Genomic DNA, 27706 nt, shown 5'->3' with positions numbered 1-27706 from the left:
TAGACCCAAACTGTTATAGACCTATATCCATCCTGCCCTGCCCTGCCTCTAGACCCAAACTGTTACAGACCTATATCTATCCTGCCCTGTCCTGCCTCTAGACCCAAACTGTTACAGACCTATATCCATCCTGCCCTGCCTCTAGACCCAAACTGTTACAGACCTATATCCATCCTGCCCTGCCTCTAGACCCAAACTGTTATAGACCTATATCCATCCTGCCCTGCCCTGCCTCTAGACCCAAACTGTTACAGACCTATATCCATCCTGCCCTGCCTCTAGACCCAAACTGTTATAGACCTATATCTATCCTGCCCTGTCCTGCCTCTAGACCCAAACTGTTACAGACCTATATCCATCCTGCCCTGCCTCTAGACCCAAACTGTTATAGACCTATATCCATCCTGTCCTGCCTTTCTAAAGTCTTCAAAAGTTAAGTTAACAAACAGATCACTGAACATTTTGAATCCCACCGTACCTTCTCCGCTATGGAATCCGGTTTCTGAGCTGGTCATGGGTGCACCTCAGCCACGTTCAAGGTCCTAAACGCCATCGATAAAAGACAGTTCTGTACAGCCGTCTTCATCGATCTGGTCAAGGCTTTCGACTGTCAATCATGGCGGACCAACCAAGAACATGCAGACTGAATAACAAACAAATTAATCAACTATTTTTATTTAAATTTAACTAGGCAAGTCCGTTAAGAACAAATTCATATTTACAATGACTGCCTAGATGATTGCTGGGCCAATTGTGCGCCGCCTTATGGGACTCCCAATCATAGCCGGTTGTGATACAGCCTGGAATCGAACCAGGGTGTCTGTAGTGATGCCTCTAGCACTGAGATACAGTGCCACTTGGGAGCCCAAAACTAACATAACATTAGGGGAAAACACACACGGAGTGTACAAACAATTAAACACCTTCCTAATATTGAGTTGCACTAACCTTTGTCCTCATGACAGCCTCCATTCATCAGGACATGGACTCCACAAGGATGCTGGTCCATGTCGACTCCAATGCTTCCCAACAGTTGTGTCAAGTTGGCTGGATGTCTTTTGGGTGGTGGACCATTCTTGATAGACACCGGAAACTGTTGAGCGTAAAAACCCAGCAGCATTGCAGTTCTTGACTCAAACTGGTGCGCCTAGAACTGGGGAGGCTCGTGGTAATGGCTAGAGGGGAAAGGTATCAAACACATGGTTTTCATGCCGTTCCAGTCCTCCAATCACCAGTCTCCTGTGGTTCAAAGGCACTTCAATCTTTTGTTTTGCCAATTCTCCCTCAATGGCACACATACAATCATCTCAAGACTTAAATCCTTATTTAACCCGTCTCCTCCCCTTCATCTACATGTCTCCCCCCCTTCATCTACATGTCTCCCCCCCTTCATCTACATGTCTCCCCCTTCATCTACATGTCTCCTCCACTTCATCTACATGTCTCCCCCCTTCATCTACATGTCTCCTCCCCTTCATCTACATGTCTCCTCCCCTTCACGTCTCCCCCCCTTCATCTACACTGATTGAAGTGGATTTAACAAGTGACATCAATAAGGGATCATATCTTTCACCTGGTCAGTCTGTCATGGAAGGAGCAGGTGTTCCTAATGTTTTGTACAGTGTATATTTGCTATTACTAACAATGACCATCCAGTTTGGGAGAATACAAAAGGTTTAAGGAAAGTGGTTAATTTATTAGTGTAAAACATGGTTTAGTGTCAGTGACTGCTGTATAGTACCGCCCCAATGCAATAGAACCGATGACATCAGGAAAGATAGGAAGGACATTTCCCAACATCACATAATAAGTAATTTGAGCTTCAAGGTGATTAGTGACTCTGTCCAGCTCTTTGCTCAGGCTGATTCCCACCAGGACTACATTTCCCATGATGCTCCTTTGATCACCAGCCGCGTGTGGGTGTCCACTTTCCCACCAGCCGACGTCCAGAGTGGACGTAGCACACAGAATGCATCATGGCTGTTGCACAAGCCTGGATGAACACACCTATCTATATTAGACCTCTGACATGCAGAACAAGTAGTGTACAATGACAACTTAAAGATACTAACGTGGTAGGGGATGACTAAATAGGGGAGGAGTAAGGGATGACTACTAATGTGGTAGGGGATGACTGAATAGGGGAGGAGTAAGGGATGAGTACTAATGTGGTAGGGGATGACTGAATAGGGGAGGAGTAAGGGATGACTACTAATGTGGTAGGGGATGACTGAATAGGGGAGGAGTAAGGGATGACTACTAATGTGGTAGGGGATGACTGAATAGGGGAGGAGTAAGGGATGACTACTAACGTGGTAGGGGATGACAATAGGGGAGGAGTAAGGGATGAGTACTAATGTGGTAGGGGATGACTGAATAGTTGAGGAGTAAGGGATGAGTACTAATGCGGTAGGGGATGACTGAATAGGGGATGAGTACTAATGCGGTAGGGGATGACTGAATAGGGGATGAGTACTAATGTGGTAGGGGATGACTGAATAGGGGAGGAGTAAGGGATGAGTACTAATGCGGTAGGGGATGACTGAATAGGGGAGGAGTAAGGGATGAGTGCTAATGTGGTAGGGGATGACAATAGGGGAGGAGTAAGGGATGAGTACTAATGTGGTAGGGGATGAGTGGATGAGTAAATGAGTACTAATGCAGTAGGGGATGAGTACTCACATGGTAAGGTATAATAGTCAGCAGTGTTCCCAGGGGGTATCTGCTGTAGTCTAGTTGTCCTGAGAGAGGCTCCACTCTGCCATGCTCCTGGGTCATAGACAACAACCTGCAGGGGGACGGACAGACACAGGGAGGACAGGGGTCAGACTAGTGGTACTGCAGAAGTATAGGAGTAGTAGCAGTACAGTAGTAATATAGTAGTAGGTCAGGATGTACCTCTAACAGTAATATCAGTCCTAGTATTACCATAGTAGTAATATAGTAGTACCTGAGGTCAGGGTGTCCCTCTAACAGTAATATCAGTCGTAGTATTACCATAGTAGTACTGTAGTAGTACCTGAGGTCAGGATGTCCCTCTAACAGTAATATCAGTCGTAGTATTACCATAGTAGTACTGTAGTAGTACCTGAGGGCAGGATGTCCCTCTAACAGTAATATCAGTCGTAGTATTACCATAGTAGTACTGTAGTAGTACCTGAGGTCAGGATGTCCCTCTAACAGTAATATCAGTCGTAGTATTACCATAGTAGTACTGTAGTAGTACCTGAGGTCAGGATGTACCTCTAACAGTAATATCAGTCATAGTATTACCATAGTAGTACTGTAGTAGTACCTGAGGTCAGGATGTACCTCTAACAGTAATATCAGTCGTAGTATTACCATAGTAGTACTGTAGTAGTACCTGAGGTCTGGATGTCCCTCTATAACAGTAGTAGTAATATCAGTCGTAGTATTACCATAGTAGTACTGTAGTAGTACCTGAGGTCAGGATGTCCCTCTATAACAGCGTATCCAGTGGGCAGTTTCCCAGCTCCATCGAGACTGAAATGTGATAATACAGTACTATGACAGTGGTAACAACAGTACTATGACAGTAGTAATACCAGTACTATGACAGTAGTAATACCAGTACTATGACAGTAGTAATACCAGTACTATGACAGTAGTAATACCAGTACTATGACAGTGGTAACAACAGTACTATGACAGTAGTAATACCAGTACTATGACAGTAGTAACAACAGTACTATGACAGTAGTAATACCAGTACTATGACAGTAGTAATACCAGTACTATGACAGTGGTAACAACAGTACTATGACAGTAGTAATACCAGTACTATGACAGTAGTAATACCAGTACTATGACAGTAGTAATACCAGTACTATGACAGTAGTAATACCAGTACTATGACAGTAGTAATACCAGTACTATGACAGTAGTAACAACAGTACTATGACAGTAGTAATACCAGTACTATGACAGTAGTAATACCAGTACTATGACAGTAGTAATACCAGTACTATGACAGTAGTAATACCAGTACTATGACAGTAGTAATACCAGTACTATGACAGTAGTAACAACAGTACTATGACAGTAGTAACAACAGTACTATGACAGCAGTGTAAACAGTACTATGACAGTAGTAACAACAGTACTATGACAGTAGTAATACCAGTACTATGACAGTAGTAATACCAGTACTATGACAGTAGTAACAACAGTACTATGACAGTAGTATAGTAGTATAATAGTAATAACAGTACTATAACAGTAGTATAGTAGTATAATAGTAATAACAGTACTATAACAGTAGTATAGTAGTATAATAGTAATAACAGTACTATAACAGTAGTATAGTAGTATAATAGTAATAACAGTACTATAACAGTAATAACAGTACTATAACAGTAGTATAATAGTAATAACAGTAGTATGACAGTATAATAGTAATAACAGTAGTATAATAGTAATAACAGTAGTATGACAGTAGTATAATAGTAATAACAGTACTATGACAGTAGTATAGTAGTATAATAGTAATAACAGTACTATAACAGTAGTATAATAGTAATAACAGTAGTATAATAGTAATAACAGTAGTATAATAGTAATAACAGTAGTATAATAGTAATAACAGTAGTATAATAGTAATAACAGTAGTATAATAGTAATAACAGTAGTATAATAGTAATAACAGTAGTATAATAGTAATAACAGTACTATGACAGTAGTATAGTAGTATAATAGTAATAACAGTACTATGACAGTAGTATAGTAGTATAATAGTAATAACAGTACTATAACAGTAGTATAGTAGTATAATAGTAATAACAGTACTATGCCAGTAGTATAATAGTAATAACAGTACTATGACAGTAGTATAGTAGTATAATAGTAATAACAGTACTATGACAGTAGTATAATAGTAATAACAGTACTATGACAGTATAATAGTAATAACAGTACTATGACAGTAGTATAATAGTAATAACAGTAGTATAATAGTAATAACAGTAGTATAATAGTAATAACAGTACTATGACAGTAGTATAATAGTAATAACAGTAGTATAATAGTAACAACACTACTATGACAGTAGTATAATAGTAATAACAGTACTATGACAGTAGTATAGTAGTATAATAGTACTATGACAGTAGTATAGTAGTAATAACAGTAGTATAACAGTAGTATAATAGTAACAGTACTATAACAGTAGTATAATAGTAATAACAGTAGTATGACAGTAGTATAATAGTAATAACAGTAGTATAATGGCAATAACAGTAGTGACAGTAGTATAATGGCAATAACAGTAGTATGACAGTAGTATAATAGTAATAACAGTAGTATAATAGTAATAACAGTAGTATAATAGTAACAGTACTATGACAGTAGTATAATAATAACAGTAGTATAATAGTAATAACAGTAGTATAATAGTAATAACAGTACTATGACAGTAGTATAATAGTAATAACAGTACTATGACAGTAGTATAATAGTAATAACAGTAGTATAATGGCAATAACAGTAGTATGACAGTAGTATAATAGTAATAACAGTAGTATAATAGTAATAACAGTATAATAGTAATAACAGTAGTATAATAGTAATAACAGTAGTATAACAGTAACAACAGTAGTATAACAGTAACAACAGTAGTATAACAGTAACAACAGTAGTATAATAGTAACAACAGTAGTATAATAGTAACAACAGTAGTATAATAGTAACAACAGTAGTATAATAGTAACAACAGTAGTATAATAGTAACAACAGTAGTATAATAGTAACAACAGTAGTATAATAGTAACAACAGTAGTATAATAGTAACAACAGTAGTATAATAGTAACAACAGTAGTATAATAGTAACAACAGTAGTATAATAGTAACAACAGTAGTATAATAGTAACAACAGTAGTATAACAGTAGTATAATAGTAATAACAGTAGTATGACAGTAGTATACTAGTAATAACAGTAGTATGACAGTAGTGTAATAGTAATAACAGTAGTATAATGGCAATAACAGTAGTATGACAGTAGTGTAATAGTAATAACAGTAGTATAATGGCAATAACAGTAGTATGACAGTAGTGTAATAGTAATAACAGTACTATGACAGTAGTATAATAGTAACAACAGTACTATGACAGTAGTATAATAGCAATAACAGTACTATGACAGTATAATAGTAATAACAGTAGTATAATAGTAACAGTACTATGACAGTAGTATAATAGTAATAACAGTAGTATAATAGTAATAACAGTAGTATAATAGTAACAGTACTATGACAGTAGTATAATAGTAACAACAGTACTATGACAAGAGTATAATAGTAACAACAGTACTATGACAGTAGTATAATAGTAATAACAGTAGTATAATAGTAACAGTACTATGACAGTAGTATAATAGTAATAACAGTAGTATAATAGTAATAACAGTAGTATAATAGTAATAACAGTAGTATAATAGTAACAGTACTATGACAGTAGTATAATAGTAACAACAGTACTATGACAGTAGTATAATAGTAACAACAGTACTATGACAGTAGTATAATAGTAATAACAGTAGTATGACAGTAGTATAATAGTAATAACAGTACTATGACAGTAGTATAATAGTAATAACAGTACTATGACAGTATAATAGTAATAACAGTAGTATGACAGTAGTATAATAGTAACAACAGTACTATGACAGTAGTATAATAGTAATAACAGTAGTATAATAGTAACAGTACTATGACAGTAGTATAATAGTAATAACAGTAGTGTAATAGTAACAACAGTACTATGACAGTAGTATAATAGTAATAACAGTAGTATGACAGTAGTATAATAGTAATAACAGTAGTATAATAGCAACAACAGTACTATGACAGTAGTATAATAGTAATAACAGTAGTATAATAGCAACAACAGTACTATGACAGTAGTATAATAGTAATAACAGTAGTATAATAGTAATAACAGTAGTATGACAGTAGTATAGTAGTATAATAGTAACAACAGTACTATGACAGTAGTATAATAGTAATAACAGTAGTATGACAGTAATATAATAGTAATAACAGTAGTATAATAGTAACAACAGTACTATGACAGGAGTATAATAGTAATAACAGTAGTATAATAGCAACAACAGTACTATGACAGTAGTATAATAGTAATAACAGTAGTATAATAGCAACAACAGTACTATGACAGTAGTATAATAGTAATAACAGTACTATGACAGTAGTATAGTAGTATAATAGTAACAACAGTACTATGACAGTAGTATAATAGTAATAACAGTAGTATGACAGTAGTATAATAGTAATAACAGTAGTATAATAGTAACAGTACTATGACAGTAGTATAATAGTAATAACAGTACTATGACAGTAGTATAATAGTAATAACAGTACTATGACAGTAGTATAATAGTAATAACAGTACTATGACAGTAGTATCATAGTAATAACAGTACTATGACAGTAGTATAATAGTATAATAGTAATAACAGTACTATGACAGTAGTATAATAGTAATAACGACAGTATTTAATACAGCTTCTGTACCTGAGAGCAGACCAGCCACAGTCGAGGAGCAGCTGGTTTCTGTGAGGAGAGTGACCTATAACCCTGCTCAGAACCCTGACAGCCACGTCCTCCAGACCGCACGAACCAATCACAGACTGCTGCACGTCTACAGAAAGCACAGCAGCCAATCAGAAAACAACACTGCTTTCTACTACAATATATCTGTTGAGGTCACACACCACACTGACCGAAGAAGACGTAGTTCCCAGGATGCACCTCGTTGAGCTTGGCCATGTCACTGATTGGCTGGCTGCAGGAGGGGGTGGAGCCTATACTGGATTTACAGCTGATTCCCACATCCTTCAGTCTGGAGAGAGAAAGAGACTTGTGTGTCTTTGTGTGTGTGTGTGTGTGTGTCTTTGTGTATGTGTGTGTGTGTGTTCTTACTTCTCCATGAACTGCAGTACGAGGGTGGTTGTTTCATGGGCAACAGCATGTATTTGCTCTGCCCCTCTGCAGCCATAGGTGTTCCCACAGTGGGCGTATACCCCCGTCAGCTCCACCCCCTCTGACTCAGAGATGGCCTGGGCCAATCTCAGTGCCTCTGGCTCCGAGTGCAGAACACCCGCTACAAAACAGAACCCCGGTGTGTTCAGTTCAATGTTTGCTACGTCGCGTGCAGCCCACCATAGGGTAACTGTCCTCTGGGCCACTATAATCCCACTATAGGGTAACTGTCCTCTGGGCCACTATAATCCCATTATAGGGTAACTGTCCTCTGGGCCACTATAATCCCACTATAGGGTAACTGTCCTCTGGGCCACTATAATCCCACTACAGGTTAACTGTCCTCTGGGCTACTATAATCCCACTATAGGGTAACTGTCCTCTGGGCCACTATAATCCCACTACAGGTTAACTGTCCTCTGGGCTACTATAATCCCACTATAGGGTAACTGTCCTCTGGGCCACTATAATCCCACTATAGGGTAACTGTCCTCTGGGCCACTATAATCCCACTATAGGGTAACTGTCCTCTGGGCCACTATAATCCCACTATATGGTAACTGTCCTCTGGGCCACTATAATCCCACCATATGGTAACTGTCCTCTGGGCCACTATAATCCAACTATAGGGTAACTGTCCTCTGGGCCACTATAATCCCACTATATGGTAACTGTCCTCTGGGCCACTATAATCCCACTATAGGGTAACTGTCCTCTGGGCTACTTTAATCCCACTATAGGGTAACTGTCCTCTGGGCCACTATAATCCCACTATAGGGTAACTGTCCTCTGGGCCACTATAATCCCACCATATGGTAACTGTCCTCTGGGCCACTATAATCCAACCATATGGTAACTGTCCTCTGGGCCACTATAATCCCACTATAGGGTAACTGTCCTCTGGGCCACTATAATCCCACCATATGGTAACTGTCCTCTGGGCCACTATAATCCCACCATATGGTAACTGTCCTCTGGGCTACTATAATCCCACTATAGGGTAACTGTCCTCTGGGCTACTATAATCCCACCATATGGTAACTGTCCTCTGGGCTACTATAATCCCACTATAGGGTAACTGTCCTCTGGGCCACTATAATCCCACTATAGGGTAACTGTCCTCTGGGCCACTATAATCCCACTATAGGGTAACTGTCCTCTGGGCCACTATAATCCCACTATAGGGTAACTTTCCTCTGGGTCACTATAATCCCACTATAGGGTAACTGTCCTCTGGGCTACTATAATCCCACTATAGGGTAACTGTCCTCTGGGCCACTATAATCCCACTATAGGGTAACTGTCCTCTGGGCCACTATAATGCAACCATATGGTAACTGTCCTCTGGGCCACTATAATCCCACTATAGGGTAACTGTCCTCTGGGCTACTATAGTCCAACCATATGGTAACTGTCCTGGGCTACTATAATCCAACCATATGGTAACTGTCCTCTGGGCTACTATAATCCAACCATATGGTAACTGTCCTCTGGGTCACTATAATCCCACTATAGGGTAATTGTCCTCTGGGCCACTATAATCCCACCATAGGGTAACTGTCCTCTGGGCCACTATAATCCCACCATAGGGTAACTGTCCTCTGGGCCACTATAATCCCACTATAGGGTAACTGTCCTCTGGGCCACTATAATCCCATTATAGGGTAACTGTCCTCTGGGCCACTATAATCCCACTATAGGGTAACTGTCCTCTGGGCCACTATAATCCCACTACAGGTTAACTGTCCTCTGGGCTACTATAATCCCACTATAGGGTAACTGTCCTCTGGGCCACTATAATCCCACTATAGGGTAACTGTCCTCTGGGCCACTATAATCCCACTATAGGGTAACTGTCCTCTGGGCCACTATAATCCCACTATATGGTAACTGTCCTCTGGGCCACTATAATCCCACCATATGGTAACTGTCCTCTGGGCCACTATAATCCAACTATAGGGTAACTGTCCTCTGGGCCACTATAATCCCACTATAGGGTAACTGTCCTCTGGGCCACTATAATCCCACTATAGGGTAACTGTCCTCTGGGCCACTATAATCCCACCATATGGTAACTGTCCTCTGGGCCACTATAATCCCACCATATGGTAACTGTCCTCTGGGCCACTATAATCCAACTATAGGGTAACTGTCCTCTGGGCCACTATAATCCCACTATATGGTAACTGTCCTCTGGGCCACTATAATCCCACTATAGGGTAACTGTCCTCTGGGCCACTATAATCCCACCATATGGTAACTGTCCTCTGGGCCACTATAATCCCACTATAGGGTAACTGTCCTCTGGGCCACTATAATCCCACTATAGGGTAACTGTCCTCTGGGCCACTATAATCCCACCATATGGTAACTGTCCTCTGGGCCACTATAATCCAACCATATGGTAACTGTCCTCTGGGCCACTATAATCCCACCATATGGTAACTGTCCTCTGGGCCACTATAATCCCACCATATGGTAACTGTCCTCTGGGCTACTATAATCCCACTATAGGGTAACTGTCCTCTGGGCCACTATAATCCCACTATAGGGTAACTGTCCTCTGGGCCACTATAATCCCACCATATGGTAACTGTCCTCTGGGCCACTATAATCCAACCATATGGTAACTGTCCTCTGGGCCACTATAATCCCACCATATGGTAACTGTCCTCTGGGCCACTATAATCCCACCATATGGTAACTGTCCTCTGGGCTACTATAATCCCACTATAGGGTAACTGTCCTCTGGGCTACTATAATCCCACCATATGGTAACTGTCCTCTGGGCTACTATAATCCCACTATAGGGTAACTGTCCTCTGGGCCACTATAATCCCACTATAGGGTAACTGTCCTCTGGGCCACTATAATCCAACCATATGGTAACTGTCCTCTGGGCCACTATAATCCCACCATATGGTAACTGTCCTCTGGGCCACTATAATCCCACCATATGGTAACTGTCCTCTGGGCTACTATAATCCCACTATAGGGTAACTGTCCTCTGGGCTACTATAATCCCACCATATGGTAACTGTCCTCTGGGCTACTATAATCCCACTATAGGGTAACTGTCCTCTGGGCCACTATAATCCCACTATAGGGTAACTGTCCTCTGGGCCACTATAATCCCACTATAGGGTAACTGTCCTCTGGGCCACTATAATCCCACTATAGGGTAACTTTCCTCTGGGTCACTATAATCCCACTATAGGGTAACTGTCCTCTGGGCCACTATAATCCCACTATAGGGTAACTGTCCTCTGGGCTACTATAGTCCAACCATATGGTAACTGTCCTGGGCTACTATAATCCAACCATATGGTAACTGTCCTCTGGGCTACTATAATCCAACCATATGGTAACTGTCCTCTGGGTCACTATAATCCCACTATAGGGTAATTGTCCTCTGGGCAACTATAATCCAACCATATGGTAACTGTCCTCTGGGCTACTATAATCCCACCATATGGTAACTGTCCTCTGGGCTACTATAATCCAGCCATATGGTAACTGTCCTCTGGGCTACTATAATCCAGCCATATGGTAACTGTCCTCTGGGTCACTATAATCCAACCATACGGTAACTGTCCTCTGGGCCACTATAATCCAACCATACGTTAACTGTCCTCTGGGCCACTATAATCCAACCATATGGTAACTGTCCTCTGGGCCACTATAATCCAACCATATGGTAACTGTCCTCTGGGTCACTATAATCCAACCATATGGTAACTGTCCTCTGGGCCACTATAATCCCACCATATGACCATATGGTAACTGTCCTCTGGGCTACTATAATCCCACCATATGGTAACTGTCCTCTGGGCCACTATAATCCCACCATATGGTAACTGTCCTCTGGGCCACTATAATCCCACCATATGGTAACTGTCCTCTGGGCCACTATAATCCCACCATATGGTAACTGTCCTCTGGGCCACTATAATCCCACCATATGACCATATGGTAACTGTCCTCTGGGCCACTATAATCCCACCATATGGTAACTGTCCTCTGGGCCACTATAATCCAACCATATGGTAACTGTCCTCTGGGCCACTATAATCCAACCATATGGTAACTGTCCTCTGGGTCACTATAATCCAACCATATGGTAACTGTCCTCTGGGCCACTATAATCCCACCATATGACCATATGGTAACTGTCCTCTGGGCTACTATAATCCCACCATATGGTAACTGTCCTCTGGGCCACTATAATCCCACCATATGGTAACTGTCCTCTGGGCCACTATAATCCCACCATATGGTAACTGTCCTCTGGGCTACTATAATCCCACCATATGGTAACTGTCCTCTGGGCTACTATAATCCCACCATATGGTAACTGTCCTCTGGGCTACTATAATCCCACCATATGGTAACTGTCCTCTGGGCCACTATAATCCAACCATATGGTAACTGTCCTCTGGGCCACTATAATCCCACCATATGGTAACTGTCCTCTGGGTCACTATAATCCCACCATATGACCATATGGTAACTGTCCTCTGGGCTACTATAATCCCACCATATGGTAACTGTCCTCTGGGCCACTATAATCCCACCATATGGTAACTGTCCTCTGGGCCTCCCGAGTGGTGCAGTGGTCTAAGACACTGCATCACAATGTTAGCTGTGCCACTATGCCACTAGAGATTCTGGGTTCGAGTCCAGGCTCTGTCGCGACCGGGAGACCCATGGGGCGGTGCACAATTGGCCCAGCATTGTCCGCGTCAGGGGAGGGTTTGGCCGGCAGGGATGTCCTTGTCCCATCGCACACTAATTCAAATGAAAGTTTATTTGGCACGTGCGCCGAATACAACAGGTGAAATGGATACCATGAAATTGCGGAGAAAACAGGTATGAAATAGATATATATTTTTTAATAAAAATAACAAAAGTAAAAACTGTCCTCCATAATCAAAGTTCTTGAACTGGTGGTTCAGTACGGTACTGTTTTGTTGTACTGAACACAAGCCAGAGCCACGTTCAGTGGCCAATAGTTGTTGAACGTTGCGTATAGAAATCCCATGAATGGAGCTGATTGCTTATTCACCATGTCAGAGAGGCATATTTGTTTTACGTAGCGTATTCCTATCTGAACATTTCAAAATGCTGCATCCTACTGAACTGGGTCAAGTACATGAGTCAAATTCTCCCAATACTTTGAGGTGCACTTGATTTCAAACCAATGGAATAGTAAACACCAAGCCAAGTGCACCTCACATACTTCAAGTATCTGACTTTCAAAATCAAATCAAACTTTATTTATATAGTATATTTCAAACATGAACATATTTGACATACTTTTGGCCCAGGTCTGAAGGAACAGAACAGCAAAGCATTCTAGAACACCATAATAGCATTCTAGAACATTCTAGAACCCCCTCTCACCTCTTCCGTTGTCACAGTCCAGTTTGAGCCAGACGTGCCACACCCGCCCGTCTGTCAGTGGTCTCTTCCTCAGCTGCTCCAGAGCATCTCTGTGGTCCAACAACACCTGGAACAGAGACAGACGCTCTGCCAGCACCGCACAGCGCTCAACCTTACACACACACACACACACACACACACACACACACACACACACACACACACACACACACACACACACACACACACACACACACACACACACACACACACACACACACACACACACACACACACACACACACACACACACACACACACACACACACACACACACACCCCTCATTTTATTTGTCATACACATGTTTAGCAGATGTTATTGCGGGTGCAACGGAATGTTTGTGTTTCTAGCTCGAACATGCACGCTCACACACACACAGACACACACAGACACGCAAGCGTAAACAGTTTAAGGGTCTGGTGTAGGATACATAGTCGAAGGGCACTGAGTAGGCAAGTGGCATCTAGCTGTACAGTTAGTGAGGTAGAGGCATCTAGCTGTACAGTTAGTGTGCAGGCAGTGAGGTAGAGGCATCTAGCTGTACAGTTAGTGAGGTAGAGGCATCTAGCTGTACAGTTAGTGTGCAGGCAGTGAGGTAGAGGCATCTAGCTGTACAGTTAGTGAGGTAGAGGCATCTAGCTGTACAGTTAGTGTGCAGGCAGTGAGGTAGAGGCATCTAGCTGTACAGTCAGTTAGTGAGGTAGAGGCATCTAGCTGTACAGTCAGTTAGTGAGGTAGAGGCATCTAGCTGTACAGTCAGTTAGTGAGGTAGAGGCATCTAGCTGAACAGTTAGTTAGTGAGGTAGAGGCATCTAGCTGTACAGTTAGTGAGGTAGAGGCATCTAGCTGTACAGTTAGTTAGTGAGGTAGAGGCATCTAGCTGTACAGTTAGTTAGTGAGGTAGAGGCATCTAGCTGTACAGTTAGTTAGTGAGGTAGAGGCATCTAGCTGTACAGTTAGTTAGTGAGGTAGAGGCATCTAGCTGTACAGTTAGTTAGTGAGGTAGAGGCATCTAGCTGTACAGTTAGTTAGTGAGGTAGAGGCATCTAGCTGTACAGTTAGTTAGTGAGGTAGAGGCATCTAGCTGTACAGTTAGTTAGTGAGGTAGAGGCATCTAGCTGTACAGTTAGTTAGTTAGGTAGAGGCATCTAGCTGTACAGTTAGTTAGTGAGGTAGAGGCATCTAGCTGTACAGTTAGTTAGTGAGGTAGAGGCAAAACGCTGGCCGCCGTTGGCAGTAAGTAACGTAACAACTTTTAATGCATTTCTCAGCAAAGGGTAGGTTTATAAAGGTCTGTAAACAGCATTTACCCTCCACTATGGAAGTTAGGGTGTAGGGTGTAGTGTGGAGGGGTTAGGGTGTAGTGTGCAGGGGTTAGGGTGTAGTGTGCAGGGGTTAGGGTGTAGTGTGCAGGGGTTAGGGTGTAGTGTGGAGGGGTTAGGGTGTAGTGTGGAGGGGTTAGGGTGTAGTGAGGTAGAGGCATCTAGCTGTACAGTTAGTGAGGTAGAGGCATCTAGCTGTACAGTTAGTTAGTGAGGTAGAGGCATCTAGCTGTACAGTTAGTTAGTGAGGTAGAGGCATCTAGCTGAACAGTTAGTTAGTGAGGTAGAGGCATCTAGCTGAACAGTTAGTTAGTGAGGTAGAGGCATCTAGCTGAACAGTTAGTTTGTGAGGTAGAGGCATCTAGCTGTACAGTTAGTGTGCAGGCAGTGTGGTAGAGGCAACTAGCTGTACAGTTAGTGTGCAGGCAGTGAGGTAGAGGCATCTAGCTGTACAGTTAGTGAGGTAGAGGCATCTAGCTGTACAGTTAGTGAGGTAGAGGCATCTAGCTGAACAGTTAGTGAGGTAGAGGCATCTAGCTGAACAGTTAGTGAGGTGGAGGCATCTAGCTGAACAGTTAGTGAGGTGGAGGCATCTAGCTTTACAGTTAGTGAGGTGGAGGCATCTAGCTTTACAGTTAGTGAGGTGGAGGCATCTAGCTTTACAGTTAGTGAGGTGGAGGCATCTAGCTTTACAGTTAGTGAGGTGGAGGCATCTAGCTTTACAGTTAGTGAGGTGGAGGCATCTAGCTTTACAGTTAGTGAGGTGGAGGCATCTAGCTTTACAGTTAGTGAGGTGGAGGCATCTAGCTTTACAGTTAGTGAGGTGGAGGCATCTAGCTTTACAGTTAGTGAGGTGGAGGCATCTAGCTTTACAGTTAGTGAGGTGGAGGCATCTAGCTGTACAGTTAGTGTGCAGGCAGTGAGGTAGTGGCATCTAGCTGTACAGTTAGTGTGCAGTCAGTGAGGTAGAGGCATCTAGCTGTACAGTTAGTGAGGTAGAGGCATCTAGCTGTACAGTTAGTGTGCAGGCAGTGAGGTAGAGGCATCTAGCTGTACAGTTAGTGAGGTAGAGGCATCTAGCTGTACAGTTAGTGAGGTAGAGGCATCTAGCTGTACAGTTAGTGTGCAGTCAGTGAGGTAGAGGCATCTATCTGTACAGTTAGTGAGGTAGAGGCATCTAGGTGTACAGTTAGTGTGCAGGCAGTGAGGTAGAGGCATCTAGCTGTACAGTTAGTTAGTGAGGTAGAGGCATCTAGCTGTACAGTTAGTGAGGTAGAGGCATCTAGCTGTACAGTTAGTTAGTGAGGTAGAGGCATCTAGCTGTACAGTTAGTTAGTGAGGTAGAGGCATCTAGCTGTACAGTTAGTTAGTGAGGTAGAGGCATCTAGCTGTACAGTTAGTTAGTGAGGTAGAGGCATCTAGCTGTACAGTTAGTTAGTGAGGTAGAGGCATCTAGCTGTACAGTTAGTTAGTGAGGTAGAGGCATCTAGCTGTACAGTTAGTTAGTGAGGTAGAGGCATCTAGCTGTACAGTAGTTAGTGAGGTAGAGGCATCTAGCTGTACAGTTAGTTAGTTAGGTAGAGGCATCTAGCTGTACAGTTAGTTAGTGAGGTAGAGGCATCTAGCTGTACAGTTAGTTAGTGAGGTAGAGGCAAAACGCTGGCCGCGTTGGCAGTAAGTAACGTAACAACTTTTAATGCATTTCTCAGCAAAGGGTAGGTTTATAAAGGTCTGTAAACAGCATTTACCCTCCACTATGGAAGTTAGGGTGTAGGGTGTAGTGTGGAGGGGTTAGGGTGTAGTGTGCAGGGGTTAGGGTGTAGTGTGCAGGGGTTAGGGTGTAGTGTGCAGGGGTTAGGTGTAGTGTGGAGGGTTAGGGTGTAGTGTGGAGGGGTTAGGGTGTAGTGAGGTAGAGGCATCTAGCTGTACAGTTAGTGAGGTAGAGGCATCTAGCTGTACAGTTAGTTAGTGAGGTAGAGGCATCTAGCTGTACAGTTAGTTAGTGAGGTAGAGGCATCTAGCTGAACAGTTAGTTAGTGAGGTAGAGGCATCTAGCTGAACAGTTAGTTAGTGAGGTAGAGGCATCTAGCTGAACAGTTAGTTTGTGAGGTAGAGGCATCTAGCTGTACAGTTAGTGTGCAGGCAGTGTGGTAGAGGCAACTAGCTGTACAGTTAGTGTGCAGGCAGTGAGGTAGAGGCATCTAGCTGTACAGTTAGTGAGGTAGAGGCATCTAGCTGTACAGTTAGTGAGGTAGAGGCATCTAGCTGAACAGTTAGTGAGGTAGAGGCATCTAGCTGAACAGTTAGTGAGGTGGAGGCATCTAGCTGAACAGTTAGTGAGGTGGAGGCATCTAGCTTTACAGTTAGTGAGGTGGAGGCATCTAGCTTTACAGTTAGTGAGGTGGAGGCATCTAGCTTTACAGTTAGTGAGGTGGAGTCATCTAGCTTTACAGTTAGTGAGGTGGAGGCATCTAGCTTTACAGTTAGTGAGGTGGAGGCATCTAGCTTTACAGTTAGTGAGGTGGAGGCATCTAGCTTTACAGTTAGTGAGGTGGAGGCATCTAGCTTTACAGTTAGTGAGGTGGAGGCATCTAGCTTTACAGTTAGTGAGGTGGAGGCATCTAGCTGTACAGTTAGTGTGCAGGCAGTGAGGTAGTGGCATCTAGCTGTACAGTTAGTGTGCAGTCAGTGAGGTAGAGGCATCTAGCTGTACAGTTAGTGAGGTAGAGGCATCTAGCTGTACAGTTAGTGTGCAGGCAGTGAGGTAGAGGCATCTAGCTGTACAGTTAGTGAGGTAGAGGCATCTAGCTGTACAGTTAGTGAGGTAGAGGCATCTAGCTGTACAGTTAGTGTGCAGTCAGTGAGGTAGAGGCATCTATCTGTACAGTTAGTGAGGTAGAGGCATCTAGGTGTACAGTTAGTGTGCAGGCAGTGAGGTAGAGGCATCTAGCTGTACAGTTAGTGAGGTAGAGGCATCTAGCTGTACAGTTAGTGAGGTAGAGGCATCTAGCTGTACAGTTAGTGAGGTAGAGGCATCTAGCTGTACAGTTAGTGAGGTAGAGGCATCTAGCTGTACAGTTAGTGAGGTAGAGGCATCTAGCTGTACAGTTAGTTAGTGAGGTAGAGGCATCTAGCTGTACAGTTAGTTAGTGAGGTAGAGGCATCTAGCTGTACAGTTAGTTAGTGAGGTAGAGGCATCTAGCTGTACAGTTAGTTAGTGAGGTAGAGGCATCTAGCTGTACAGTTAGTTAGTGAGGTAGAGGCATCTAGCTGTACAGTTAGTTAGTGAGGTAGAGGCATCTAGCTGTACAGTTAGTTAGTGAGGTAGAGGCATCTAGCTGTACAGTTAGTTAGTGAGGTAGAGGCATCTAGCTGTACAGTTAGTTAGTGAGGTAGAGGCATCTAGCTGTACAGTTAGTTAGTTAGGTAGAGGCATCTAGCTGTACAGTTAGTTAGTTAGGTAGAGGCATCTAGCTGTACAGTTAGTTAGTGAGGTAGAGGCATCTAGCTGTACAGTTAGTTAGTGAGGTAGAGGCAAAACGCTGGTCGCCGTTGGCAGTAAGTAACGTAACAACTTTTAATGCATTTCTCAGCAAAGGGTAGGTTTATAAAGGTCTGTAAACAGCATTTACCCTCCACTATGGAAGTTAGGGTGTAGGGTGTAGTGTGGAGGGGTTAGGGTGTAGTGTGCAGGGGTTAGGGTGTAGTGTGCAGGGGTTAGGGTGTAGTGTGGAGGGGTTAGGGTGTAGTGTGGAGGGGTTAGGGTGTAGTGTGGAGGGGTTAGGGTGTAGTGTGGAGGGGTTAGGGTGTAGTGTGGAGGGTGTAGTGTGGAGGGTGTAGTGTGGAGGGTGTAGTGTGGAGGGTGTAGTGTGGAGGGTGTAGTGTGGAGGGGTTAGGGGTGTAGTGTGGAGGGGTTAGGGTGTAGTGTGGAGGGGTTAGGGTGTAGTGTGGAGGATTTAGGATGTAGTGTGGAGGGTGTAGTGTGGAGGGGTTAGGGTGTAGTGTGGAGGGGTGTAGTGTGGAGGGGTTGGGGTGTAGTGTGGAGGGGTTAGGGTGTAGTGTGGAGGGTGTAGTGTGGAGGGGTTAGGGTGTAGTGTGGAGGGGTTAGGGTGTAGTGTGGAGGGTGTAGTGTGGAGGGGTTAGGGTGTAGTGTGCAGGGGTTAGGGTGTAGTGTGCAGGGGTTAGGGTGTAGTGTGGAGGGGTTAGGGTGTAGTGTGGAGGGGTTAGGGTGTAGTGAGGTAGAGGCATCTAGCTGTACAGTTAGTGAGGTAGAGGCATCTAGCTGTACAGTTAGTTAGTGAGGTAGAGGCATCTAGCTGTACAGTTAGTTAGTGAGGTAGAGGCATCTAGCTGAACAGTTAGTTAGTGAGGTAGAGGCATCTAGCTGAACAGTTAGTTAGTGAGGTAGAGGCATCTAGCTGAACAGTTAGTTAGTGAGGTAGAGGCATCTAGCTGTACAGTTAGTGTGCAGGCAGTGTGGTAGAGGCAACTAGCTGTACAGTTAGTGTGCAGGCAGTGAGGTAGAGGCATCTAGCTGTACAGTTAGTGAGGTAGAGGCATCTAGCTGTACAGTTAGTGAGGTAGAGGCATCTAGCTGAACAGTTAGTGAGGTAGAGGCATCTAGCTGAACAGTTAGTGAGGTGGAGGCATCTAGCTTTACAGTTAGTGAGGTGGAGGCATCTAGCTTTACAGTTAGTGAGGTGGAGGCATCTAGCTTTACAGTTAGTGAGGTGGAGGCATCTAGCTTTACAGTTAGTGAGGTGGAGGCATCTAGCTTTACAGTTAGTGAGGTGGAGGCATCTAGCTTTACAGTTAGTGAGGTGGAGGCATCTAGCTTTACAGTTAGTGAGGTGGAGGCATCTAGCTTTACAGTTAGTGAGGTGGAGGCATCTAGCTGTACAGTTAGTGAGGTGGAGGCATCTAGCTGTACAGTTAGTGAGGTGGAGGCATCTAGCTTTACAGTTAGTGAGGTGGAGGCATCTAGCTTTACAGTTAGTGAGGTGGAGGCATCTAGCTGTACAGTTAGTGTGCAGGCAGTGAGGTAGTGGCATCTAGCTGTACAGTTAGTGTGCAGTCAGTGAGGTAGAGGCATCTAGCTGTACAGTTAGTGAGGTAGAGGCATCTAGCTGTACAGTTAGTGTGCAGGCAGTGAGGTAGAGGCATCTAGCTGTACAGTTAGTGAGGTAGAGGCATCTAGCTGTACAGTTAGTGAGGTAGAGGCATCTAGCTGTACAGTTAGTGTGCAGTCAGTGAGGTAGAGGCATCTATCTGTACAGTTAGTGAGGTAGAGGCATCTAGGTGTACAGTTAGTGTGCAGGCAGTGAGGTAGAGGCATCTAGCTGTACAGTTAGTTAGTGAGGTAGAGGCATCTAGCTGTACAGTTAGTGAGGTAGAGGCATCTAGCTGTACAGTTAGTGAGGTAGAGGCATCTAGCTGTACAGTTAGTTAGTGAGGTAGAGGCATCTAGCTGTACAGTTAGTTAGTGAGGTAGAGGCATCTAGCTGTACAGTTAGTTAGTGAGGTAGAGGCATCTAGCTGTACAGTTAGTTAGTGAGGTAGAGGCATCAAGCTGTACAGTTAGTTAGTGAGGTAGAGGCATCTAGCTGTACAGTTAGTTAGTGAGGTAGAGGCATCTAGCTGTACAGTTAGTTAGTGAGGTAGAGGCATCTAGCTGTACAGTTAGTTAGTGAGGTAGAGGCATCTAGCTGTACAGTTAGTTAGTTAGGTAGAGGCATCTAGCTGTACAGTTAGTTAGTGAGGTAGAGGCATCTAGCTGTACAGTTAGTTAGTGAGGTAGAGGCAAAGTGTGCCGGGCAGTAAGTAACGTAACAACTTTTAATGCATTTCTCAGCAAAGGGTAGGTTTATAAAGGTCTGTAAACAGCATTTACCCTCCACTATGGAAGGGGTGTAGGGTGTAGTGTGGAGGGGTTAGGGTGTAGTGTGCAGGGGTTAGGGTGTAGTGTGGAGGGGTTAGGGTGTAGTGTGGAGGGGTTAGGGTGTAGTGTGGAGGGGTTAGGGTGTAGTGTGGAGGGGTTAGGGTGTAGTGTGGAGGGTGTAGTGTGGAGGGTGTAGTGTGGAGGGTGTAGTGTGGAGGGGTTAGGGGAGGGTGTAGTGTGGAGGGGTTAGGGTGTAGTGTGGAGGGGTTAGGGTGTAGTGTGGAGGATTTAGGATGTAGTGTGGAGGGTGTAGTGTGGAGGGGTTAGGGTGTAGTGTGGAGGGGTGTAGTGTGGAGGGGTTGGGGTGTAGTGTGGAGGGGTTAGGGTGTAGTGTGGAGGGTGTAGTGTGGAGGGGAGGGGTTAGGGTGTAGTGTGGAGGGGTTAGGGTGTAGTGTGGAGGGTGTAGTGTGGAGGGGTTAGGGTGTAGTGTGGAGGGGTTAGGGTGTAGTGTGGAGGGGTTAGGGTGTAGTGTGGAGGGGTTAGGGTGTAGTGTGGAGGGGTTAGGGTGTAGTGGTTAGGGTGTAGTGTGGAGGGGTTAGGGTGTAGTGTGGAGGGGTTAGGTGTAGTGTGGAGGGGTTAGGGTGTAGTGTGGAGGGGTTAGGGTGTAGTGTGGAGGGGTTAGGGTGTAGTGTGGAGGGTTAGCGTGTAGTGTGGAGGGGTTAGCGTGTAGTGTGGAGGGGTTAGCGTGTAGTGTGGAGGGGTTAGCGTGTAGTGTGGAGGGGTTAGCGTGTAGTGTGGAGGGGTTAGCGTGTAGTGTGGAGGGGTTAGCGTGTAGTGTGGAGGGGTTAGCGTGTAGTGTAGTGTGGAGGGGTTAGCGTGGAGTGTTTAGGGTGTAGTGTGGAGTGTTTAGGGTGTAGTGTGGAGGGGTTAGCGTGTAGTGTGGAGGGGTTAGCGTGTAGTGTGGAGGGGTTAGCGTGGAGGGTTTAGGGTGTAGTGTGGAGGGGTTAGGGTGTAGTGTGGAGGGGTTAGGGTGTAGTGTGGAGGGTTTAGGGTGTAGTGTGGAGGGGTTAGGGTGTAGTGTGGAGGGGTTAGCGTGTAGCGTTTAGGGTGTAGTGTGGAGGGGTTAGGGTGTAGTGTTTAGGGTGTAGTGTGGAGGGGTTAGGGTGTAGTGTGGAGGGGTTAGGGTGTAGTGTGGAGGGGTTAGGGTGTAGTGTGGAGGGGTTAGGGTGTAGTGTGGAGGGGTTAGGGTGTAGTGTGGAGGGGTTAGGGTGTAGTGTTTAGGGTGTAGTGTGGAGGGGTTAGGGTGTAGTGTTTAGGGTGTAGTGTGGAGGGGTTAGGGTGTAGTGTGGAGGGGTTAGGGTGTAGGGGTTAGGGTGTAGTGTGGAGGGGTTAGGGTGTAGTGTTTAGGGTGTAGTGTGGCGGGTGTAGTGTGGAGGGGTTAGGGTGTAGTGTTTAGGGTGTAGTGTGGAGGGGTTAGGGTGTCGGTTTAGGGTGTAGTGTGGAGGGGTTAGGGTGTAGTGTGGAGGGGTTAGGGTGTAGTGTGGAGGGTTAGGGTGTGTACCTTGTCAAAGGGCACAGAGTAGGCATACAGGATGTCGTCATATCCGTGGTCGGCATAGAAACCGGCTTCTGCCAGTGTTGACACGACGATACAGCTCCTAGACCCACCTGTCATTATATCACCACACTCACAACACACACACACACAGTTCAGGTCTCTTATTGGGTTTGTATGTGTGTGTGTGTGTGTGTGTGTGTGTGTGTGTGTGTGTGTGTGTGTGTGTAAATGTCTTAAATGTCTTACAGGGTCTTGTGTGTCTTCATGTGGGGTCGTAGTGTGACTCCCAGCTTTGTCCAGTGTTCTCTCATTTTCTCAGCATTCCTCTTCACTATATCAACATCCACAACCATTACAGGAGTAGACAGGGTGGTTATATGGTCCCCTCCATCACACTACACACACACACACACACACACACACACACACACACACACACACACACACACACACACACACACACACACACACACACACACACACACACACACACACACGTCAAGTCTATCTCTAACCTGTCAATGGGGCAGAGTGTCAAAGATATAGCCTGTAGCCTAAACTGAACCTGCAACTTAAATTCAGACAACATTTTGACAACCTGAACGACACTGGAACTAACAGATACAATGATAAAAGGCGACCTAACTACGTTACTGGGCCCCTTTACTCTTGGAGGACTTATTCACATATTACTGCATAATAACACGCTGTTGCCCAGGCAGCTGCTAGATCTGCTGCTAGATCTGCTGCTAGATCTGCTGCTAGATCTGCTGCTAGATCTGCTGCTAGATCTGCTAGATCTGCTGCTAGATCTGCTGCTAGATCTGCTGCTAGATCTGCTAGATCTGCTGCTAGATCTGCTAGATCTGCTGCTAGATCTGCTAGATCTGCTAGATCTGCTGCTAGATCTGCTAGATCTGCTGCTAGATCTGCTAGATCTGCTGCTAGATCTGCTAGATCTGCTGCTAGATCTGCTGCTAGATCTGCTTCTAGATCTGCTAGATCTGCAGGGCTGCCAACTGTTGAAGAAAGCTTGGAGTGAGATTTGCCATTTGGATTTCATTGCCCCCCTGGCGCACCCCCTAGAAAGGGAACTGGGGGTGCTCCATCAGGAACATTTTACTCTTTTATAGATAATTTCCTGCATACTACGTATCTTGACATGGCTTAGGCCTGTGACTAGGGTGGACAATAAAACCCACAGGTCAGGTGATCCAGGGTGGACAATAAAACCCACAGGTCAGGTGATCCAGGGTGGACAATAAAACCCACAGGTCAGGTGATCCAGGGTAGACAATAAAACCCACAGGTCAGGTGATCTAGGGTAGACAATAAAACCCACAGGTCAGGTGATCCAGGGTAGACAATAAAACCCACAGGTCAGGTGATCCAGGGTAGACAATAAAACCCACAGGTCAGGTGATCTAGGGTAGACAATAAAACCCACAGGTCAGGTGATCCAGGGTGGACAATAAAACCCACAGGTCAGGTGATCTAGGGTAGACAATAAAACCCACAGGTCAAATCAAATTCAAATCAAATTTTATTTGTCACATACACATGGTTAGCAGATGTTAATGCGAGTGTAGCGAAATGCTTGTGCTTCTAGTTCCGACAATGCAGTAATAACCAACAAGTAATCTAACTAACAATTCCAAAACTACTGTCTTATACACAGTGTAAGGGGATAAGGAACTGTACATAAGGATATATGAATGAGTGATGGTACAGAGCAGCATACAGTAGATGGTATCGAAAGTATATATACATATGAGATGAGTGTAGACAAAGTAAACAAAGTGGCATAGTTAAAGTGGCTAGTGATACATGTATTACATAAAGATGCAGTAGATGATGTAGAGTACAGTATATACATAAGTATGAGATGAATAATGTAGGGTAAGTAACATTATATAAGGTAGCATTGTTTAAAGTGGCTAGTGATATATTTAATCATTTCCCATCAATTCCCATTATTAAAATGGCTGGAGTTGGGTCAGTGTCAATGACAGGTGATCCAGGGTGGACAATAAAAACCACAGGTCAGGTGGTCCAGGGTGGACAATAAAACCCACAGGTCAGGTGATCCAGGGTGGACAATAAAACCCACAGGTCAGGTGGTCCAGGGTGGACAATAAAACCCACAGGTCAGGTGATCCAGGGTGGACAATAAAACCCACAGGTCAGGTGATCCAGGGTGGACAATAAAACCCACAGGTCAGGTGATCCAGGGTGGACAATAAAACCCACAGGTCAGGTGATCCAGGGTGGACAATAAAACCCACAGGTCAGGTGATCTAGGTTTAGGTTTAGGTTTAAACATTACATGGACACACCATTTGATGACTTTGAGATCTTTTTTTTCAGGGGGGGGCATTTAAAGTATGCTAATATTTTGTAAATATATTTGTTTAGTTGGTTGTCACTTTGTTCAGACAGTAATGAAATGAGAGGGAGACAGGCTAATGCTATAAACAGTGGAAGGTTGGAGACAGGCTAATGCTATAAACAGTGGAAGGTTGGAGACAGGCTAATGCTATAAACAGTGGAAGGTTGGAGACAGGCTAATGCTATAAACAGTGGAAGGTTGGAGACAGGCTAATGCTATAAACAGTGGAAGGTTGGAGACAGGCTAATGCTATAAACAGTGGAAGGTTGGAGACAGGCTAATGCTATAAACAGTGGAAGGTTGGAGACAGGCTAATGCTATAAACAGTGGAAGGTTGGAGACAGGCTAATGCTATAAACAGTGGAAGGTTGGAGACAGGCTAATGCTATAAACAGTGGAAGGTTGGAGACAGGCTAATGCTATAAACAGTGGAAGGTTGGAGACAGGCTAATGCTATAAACAGTGGAAGGTTGGAGACAGGCTAATGCTATAAACAGTGGAAGGTTGGAGACAGGCTAATGCTATAAACAGTGGAAGGTTGGAGACAGGATCACTGTTCTCTATAAACAGTGGAAGGTTGGAGACAGGCTAATGCTATAAACAGTGGAAGGTTGGAGACAGGCTAATGCTATAAACAGTGGAAGGTTGGAGACAGGCTAATGTTCTATAAACAGTGGAAGGTTGGAGACAGGCAGGATCCCTAATGCTATAAACAGTGGAAGGTTGGAGGCAGGCTAATGCTATAAACAGTGGAAGGTTGGAGGCAGGATCCCTAATCTCTATAAACAGTGGAAGGTTGGAGGCAGGATGTTCTATAAACAGTGGAAGGTTGGAGACAGTTCTGCTATAAACAGTGGAAGGTTGGAGACAGGCTAATGTTCTCTATAAACAGTGGAAGGTTGGAGACAGGCTAATGTTCTATAAACAGTGGAAGGTTGGAGACAGGATAATGCTCTATAAACAGTGGAAGGTTGGAGACAGGATCCCTGTTCTCTATAAACAGTGGAAGGTTGGTGACAGGCTAATGTTCTCTATAAACAGTGGAAGGTTGGAGACAGGATAATGCTATAAACAGTGGAAGGTTGGAGACAGGATAATGCTCTATAAACAGTGGAAGGTTGGAGACAGGATCCCTGTTCTCTATAAACAGTGGAAGGTTGGAGGCAGGATCCCTGTTCTCTATAAACAGTGGAAGGTTGGAGACAGGATCCCTAATGCTATAAACAGTGGAAGGTTGGAGACAGGATCCCTGTTCTCTATAAACAGTGGAAGGTTGGTGACAGGCTCCCTGTTCTCTATAAACAGTGGAAGGTTGGAGACAGGCTAATGCTATAAACAGTGGAAGGTTGGAGGCAGGATCCCTGTTCTCTATAAACAGTGGAAGGTTGGAGACAGGCTAATGCTATAAACAGTGGAAGGTTGGAGGCAGGATCCCTGTTCTCTATAAACAGTGGAAGGTTGGTGGCAGGATCCCTGTTCTCTATAAACAGTGGAAGGTTGGAGACAGGCTAATGCTATAAACAGTGGAAGGTTGGAGGCAGGATCCCTGTTCTCTATAAACAGTGGAAGGTTGGTGGCAGGATCCCTGTTCTCTATAAACAGTGGAAGGTTGGAGACAGGCTAATGCTATAAACAGTGGAAGGTTGGAGGCAGGATCCCTGTTCTCTATAAACAGTGGGAAGGTTGGAGGCAGGATCCCTGTTCTCTATAAACAGTGGGAAGGTTGGAGGCAGGATCCCTGTTCTCTATAAACAGTGGAAGGTTGGAGGCAGGATCCCTGTTCTCTATAAACAGTGGGAAGGTTGGAGGCAGGATCCCTGTTCTCTATAAACAGTGGAAGGTTGGAGGCAGGATCCCTGTTCTCTATAAACAGTGGGAAGGTTGGAGGCAGGATCCCTGTTCTCTATAAACAGTGGGAAGGTTGGAGGCAGGATCCCTGTTCTCTATAAACAGTGGAAGGTTGGAGGCAGGATCCCTGTTCTCTATAAACAGTGGGAAGGTTGGAGGCAGGATCCCTGTTCTCTATAAACAGTGGGAAGGTTGGTGGCAGGATCCCTGTTCTTAACTCTCTCTTTAGAAATAGGGCTAATTTCTCTAAATCACCCAACCTTCAAGAAAAAGCTATTGAATATCAATATTCATGTGGTTTATATCTACTAGTTGAAGATCCTCGTACTCTACACAGTCTAATCTTGAGGGGCGTTTCTTTAAAACATGCATCCAATCCCCTTGATCCCTTACATAACTAGACCAATCATATGCTTCAAAGTGCCACGGTTCACGGTTAAGTTAATTGATCTTTATTTAACTAGGCATGTCAGTTAAGAACACTTCGTATTCACAATGACGGTGCTGTGGCAAGACTGGACAATGATAGAGGTTCCGCTCGTGATGTTAAATTGCAGGCGTAGATGCTCCGATTTCAAAACGACTTGGAGCACAGTTCAAAATGAACGCGTTGACTATACAATCTACTAAGTAGAAAGAACGTGAAAAGAGGGTAAAAATGCGGACAATGTGTTTTATTACTTTGTAAACATACTCACAAAAGTGATGTATCAGTCTCTTGTCCAGCGCGGCTGAGATGAATTGCACAGACACAAACCTTTATTCCAGATGTAAACTAACTAACTCGAACTAGTCAGCACCGAATCAGCTGTGGGCAAGGTCCATCCTATGGTGTCCCTGCGTGACCAAACATAGCTGAGGGAGAGCGCGTCCTCTGACAAATCCGCTCATTCTGACGATGGTGCAATCTGTAGTTCGTTTTTCAGCCAAACGGCAGCACCGCGACTTTTTCCTTCACATTCATGCCTCTATAACAGCCTTGGTCAAGGTTGTCTTACTGCCTATAATGTTTTATATTTTTTACCAAGTTATTACTGTGTTATGTGTTCGGTTATTAATGGGTTGTGTTGTACTTACCAGTGTTCGCGGTGTCCCGACATGCCAATCAACCTGCTATCTGCCAATCACGGGGATGCCTGGAATGTTCTGATGCCGGGCTTCCTGGTGGTTGGTGGAGAGGGGTGGAGGGGGGTTGGGCAGGGAGCATTGGAGGTTAAGACCAGGTTTAGTCATTGTTCTTTCTCTTACGTCTGG

General features: G+C 44.1%; 1 protein-coding gene across 1 annotated transcript; it reads right to left on the bottom strand.

Annotated features, from left to right (window-relative positions):
* Positions 1-1675: 1675 nt before the first annotated feature.
* LOC124010090 (D-threo-3-hydroxyaspartate dehydratase-like) lies at positions 1676-27383 on the bottom strand. The gene is made up of 10 exons (XM_046322432.1): positions 27151-27383; positions 22462-22610; positions 22219-22348; positions 13418-13568; positions 7955-8135; positions 7756-7874; positions 7547-7673; positions 3442-3504; positions 2683-2788; positions 1676-1993 (listed from the first exon to the last, which is right to left on the bottom strand). The coding sequence occupies exons 2-10, from the start codon at positions 22566-22568 to the stop codon at positions 1904-1906; spliced, it is 1074 nt and encodes a 357-aa protein (XP_046178388.1). The 5' UTR covers positions 22569-22610; positions 27151-27383; the 3' UTR covers positions 1676-1903.
* Between the last annotated feature and the right edge of the window lie 323 nt (positions 27384-27706).

The sequence above is a fragment of the Oncorhynchus gorbuscha genome, linkage group LG22, assembly GCF_021184085.1.
Source record: "Oncorhynchus gorbuscha isolate QuinsamMale2020 ecotype Even-year linkage group LG22, OgorEven_v1.0, whole genome shotgun sequence".
NCBI lineage: Eukaryota > Metazoa > Chordata > Actinopteri > Salmoniformes > Salmonidae > Oncorhynchus > Oncorhynchus gorbuscha.
The sequence above is the reverse complement of the archived record's forward strand: the minus strand, read 5'-3'. Positions and strand labels throughout refer to the sequence as shown.

Excerpts from the sequence above, each read along its gene's own strand:
- LOC124010090 (XM_046322432.1), bottom strand. The coding sequence starts at position 22,568 with ATGGTTGTGGATGTTGATATAGTGAAGAGGAATGCTGAGAAAATGAGA. Across the intron at positions 8,136-13,417 it reads GGACTGTGACAACGGAAGAG|CGGGTGTTCTGCACTCGGAG; the intron begins GTGAGAGGGGGT and ends TCTGTTTTGTAG. Across the intron at positions 7,875-7,954 it reads GTACTGCAGTTCATGGAGAA|ACTGAAGGATGTGGGAATCA; the intron begins GTAAGAACACAC and ends TTCTCTCTCCAG.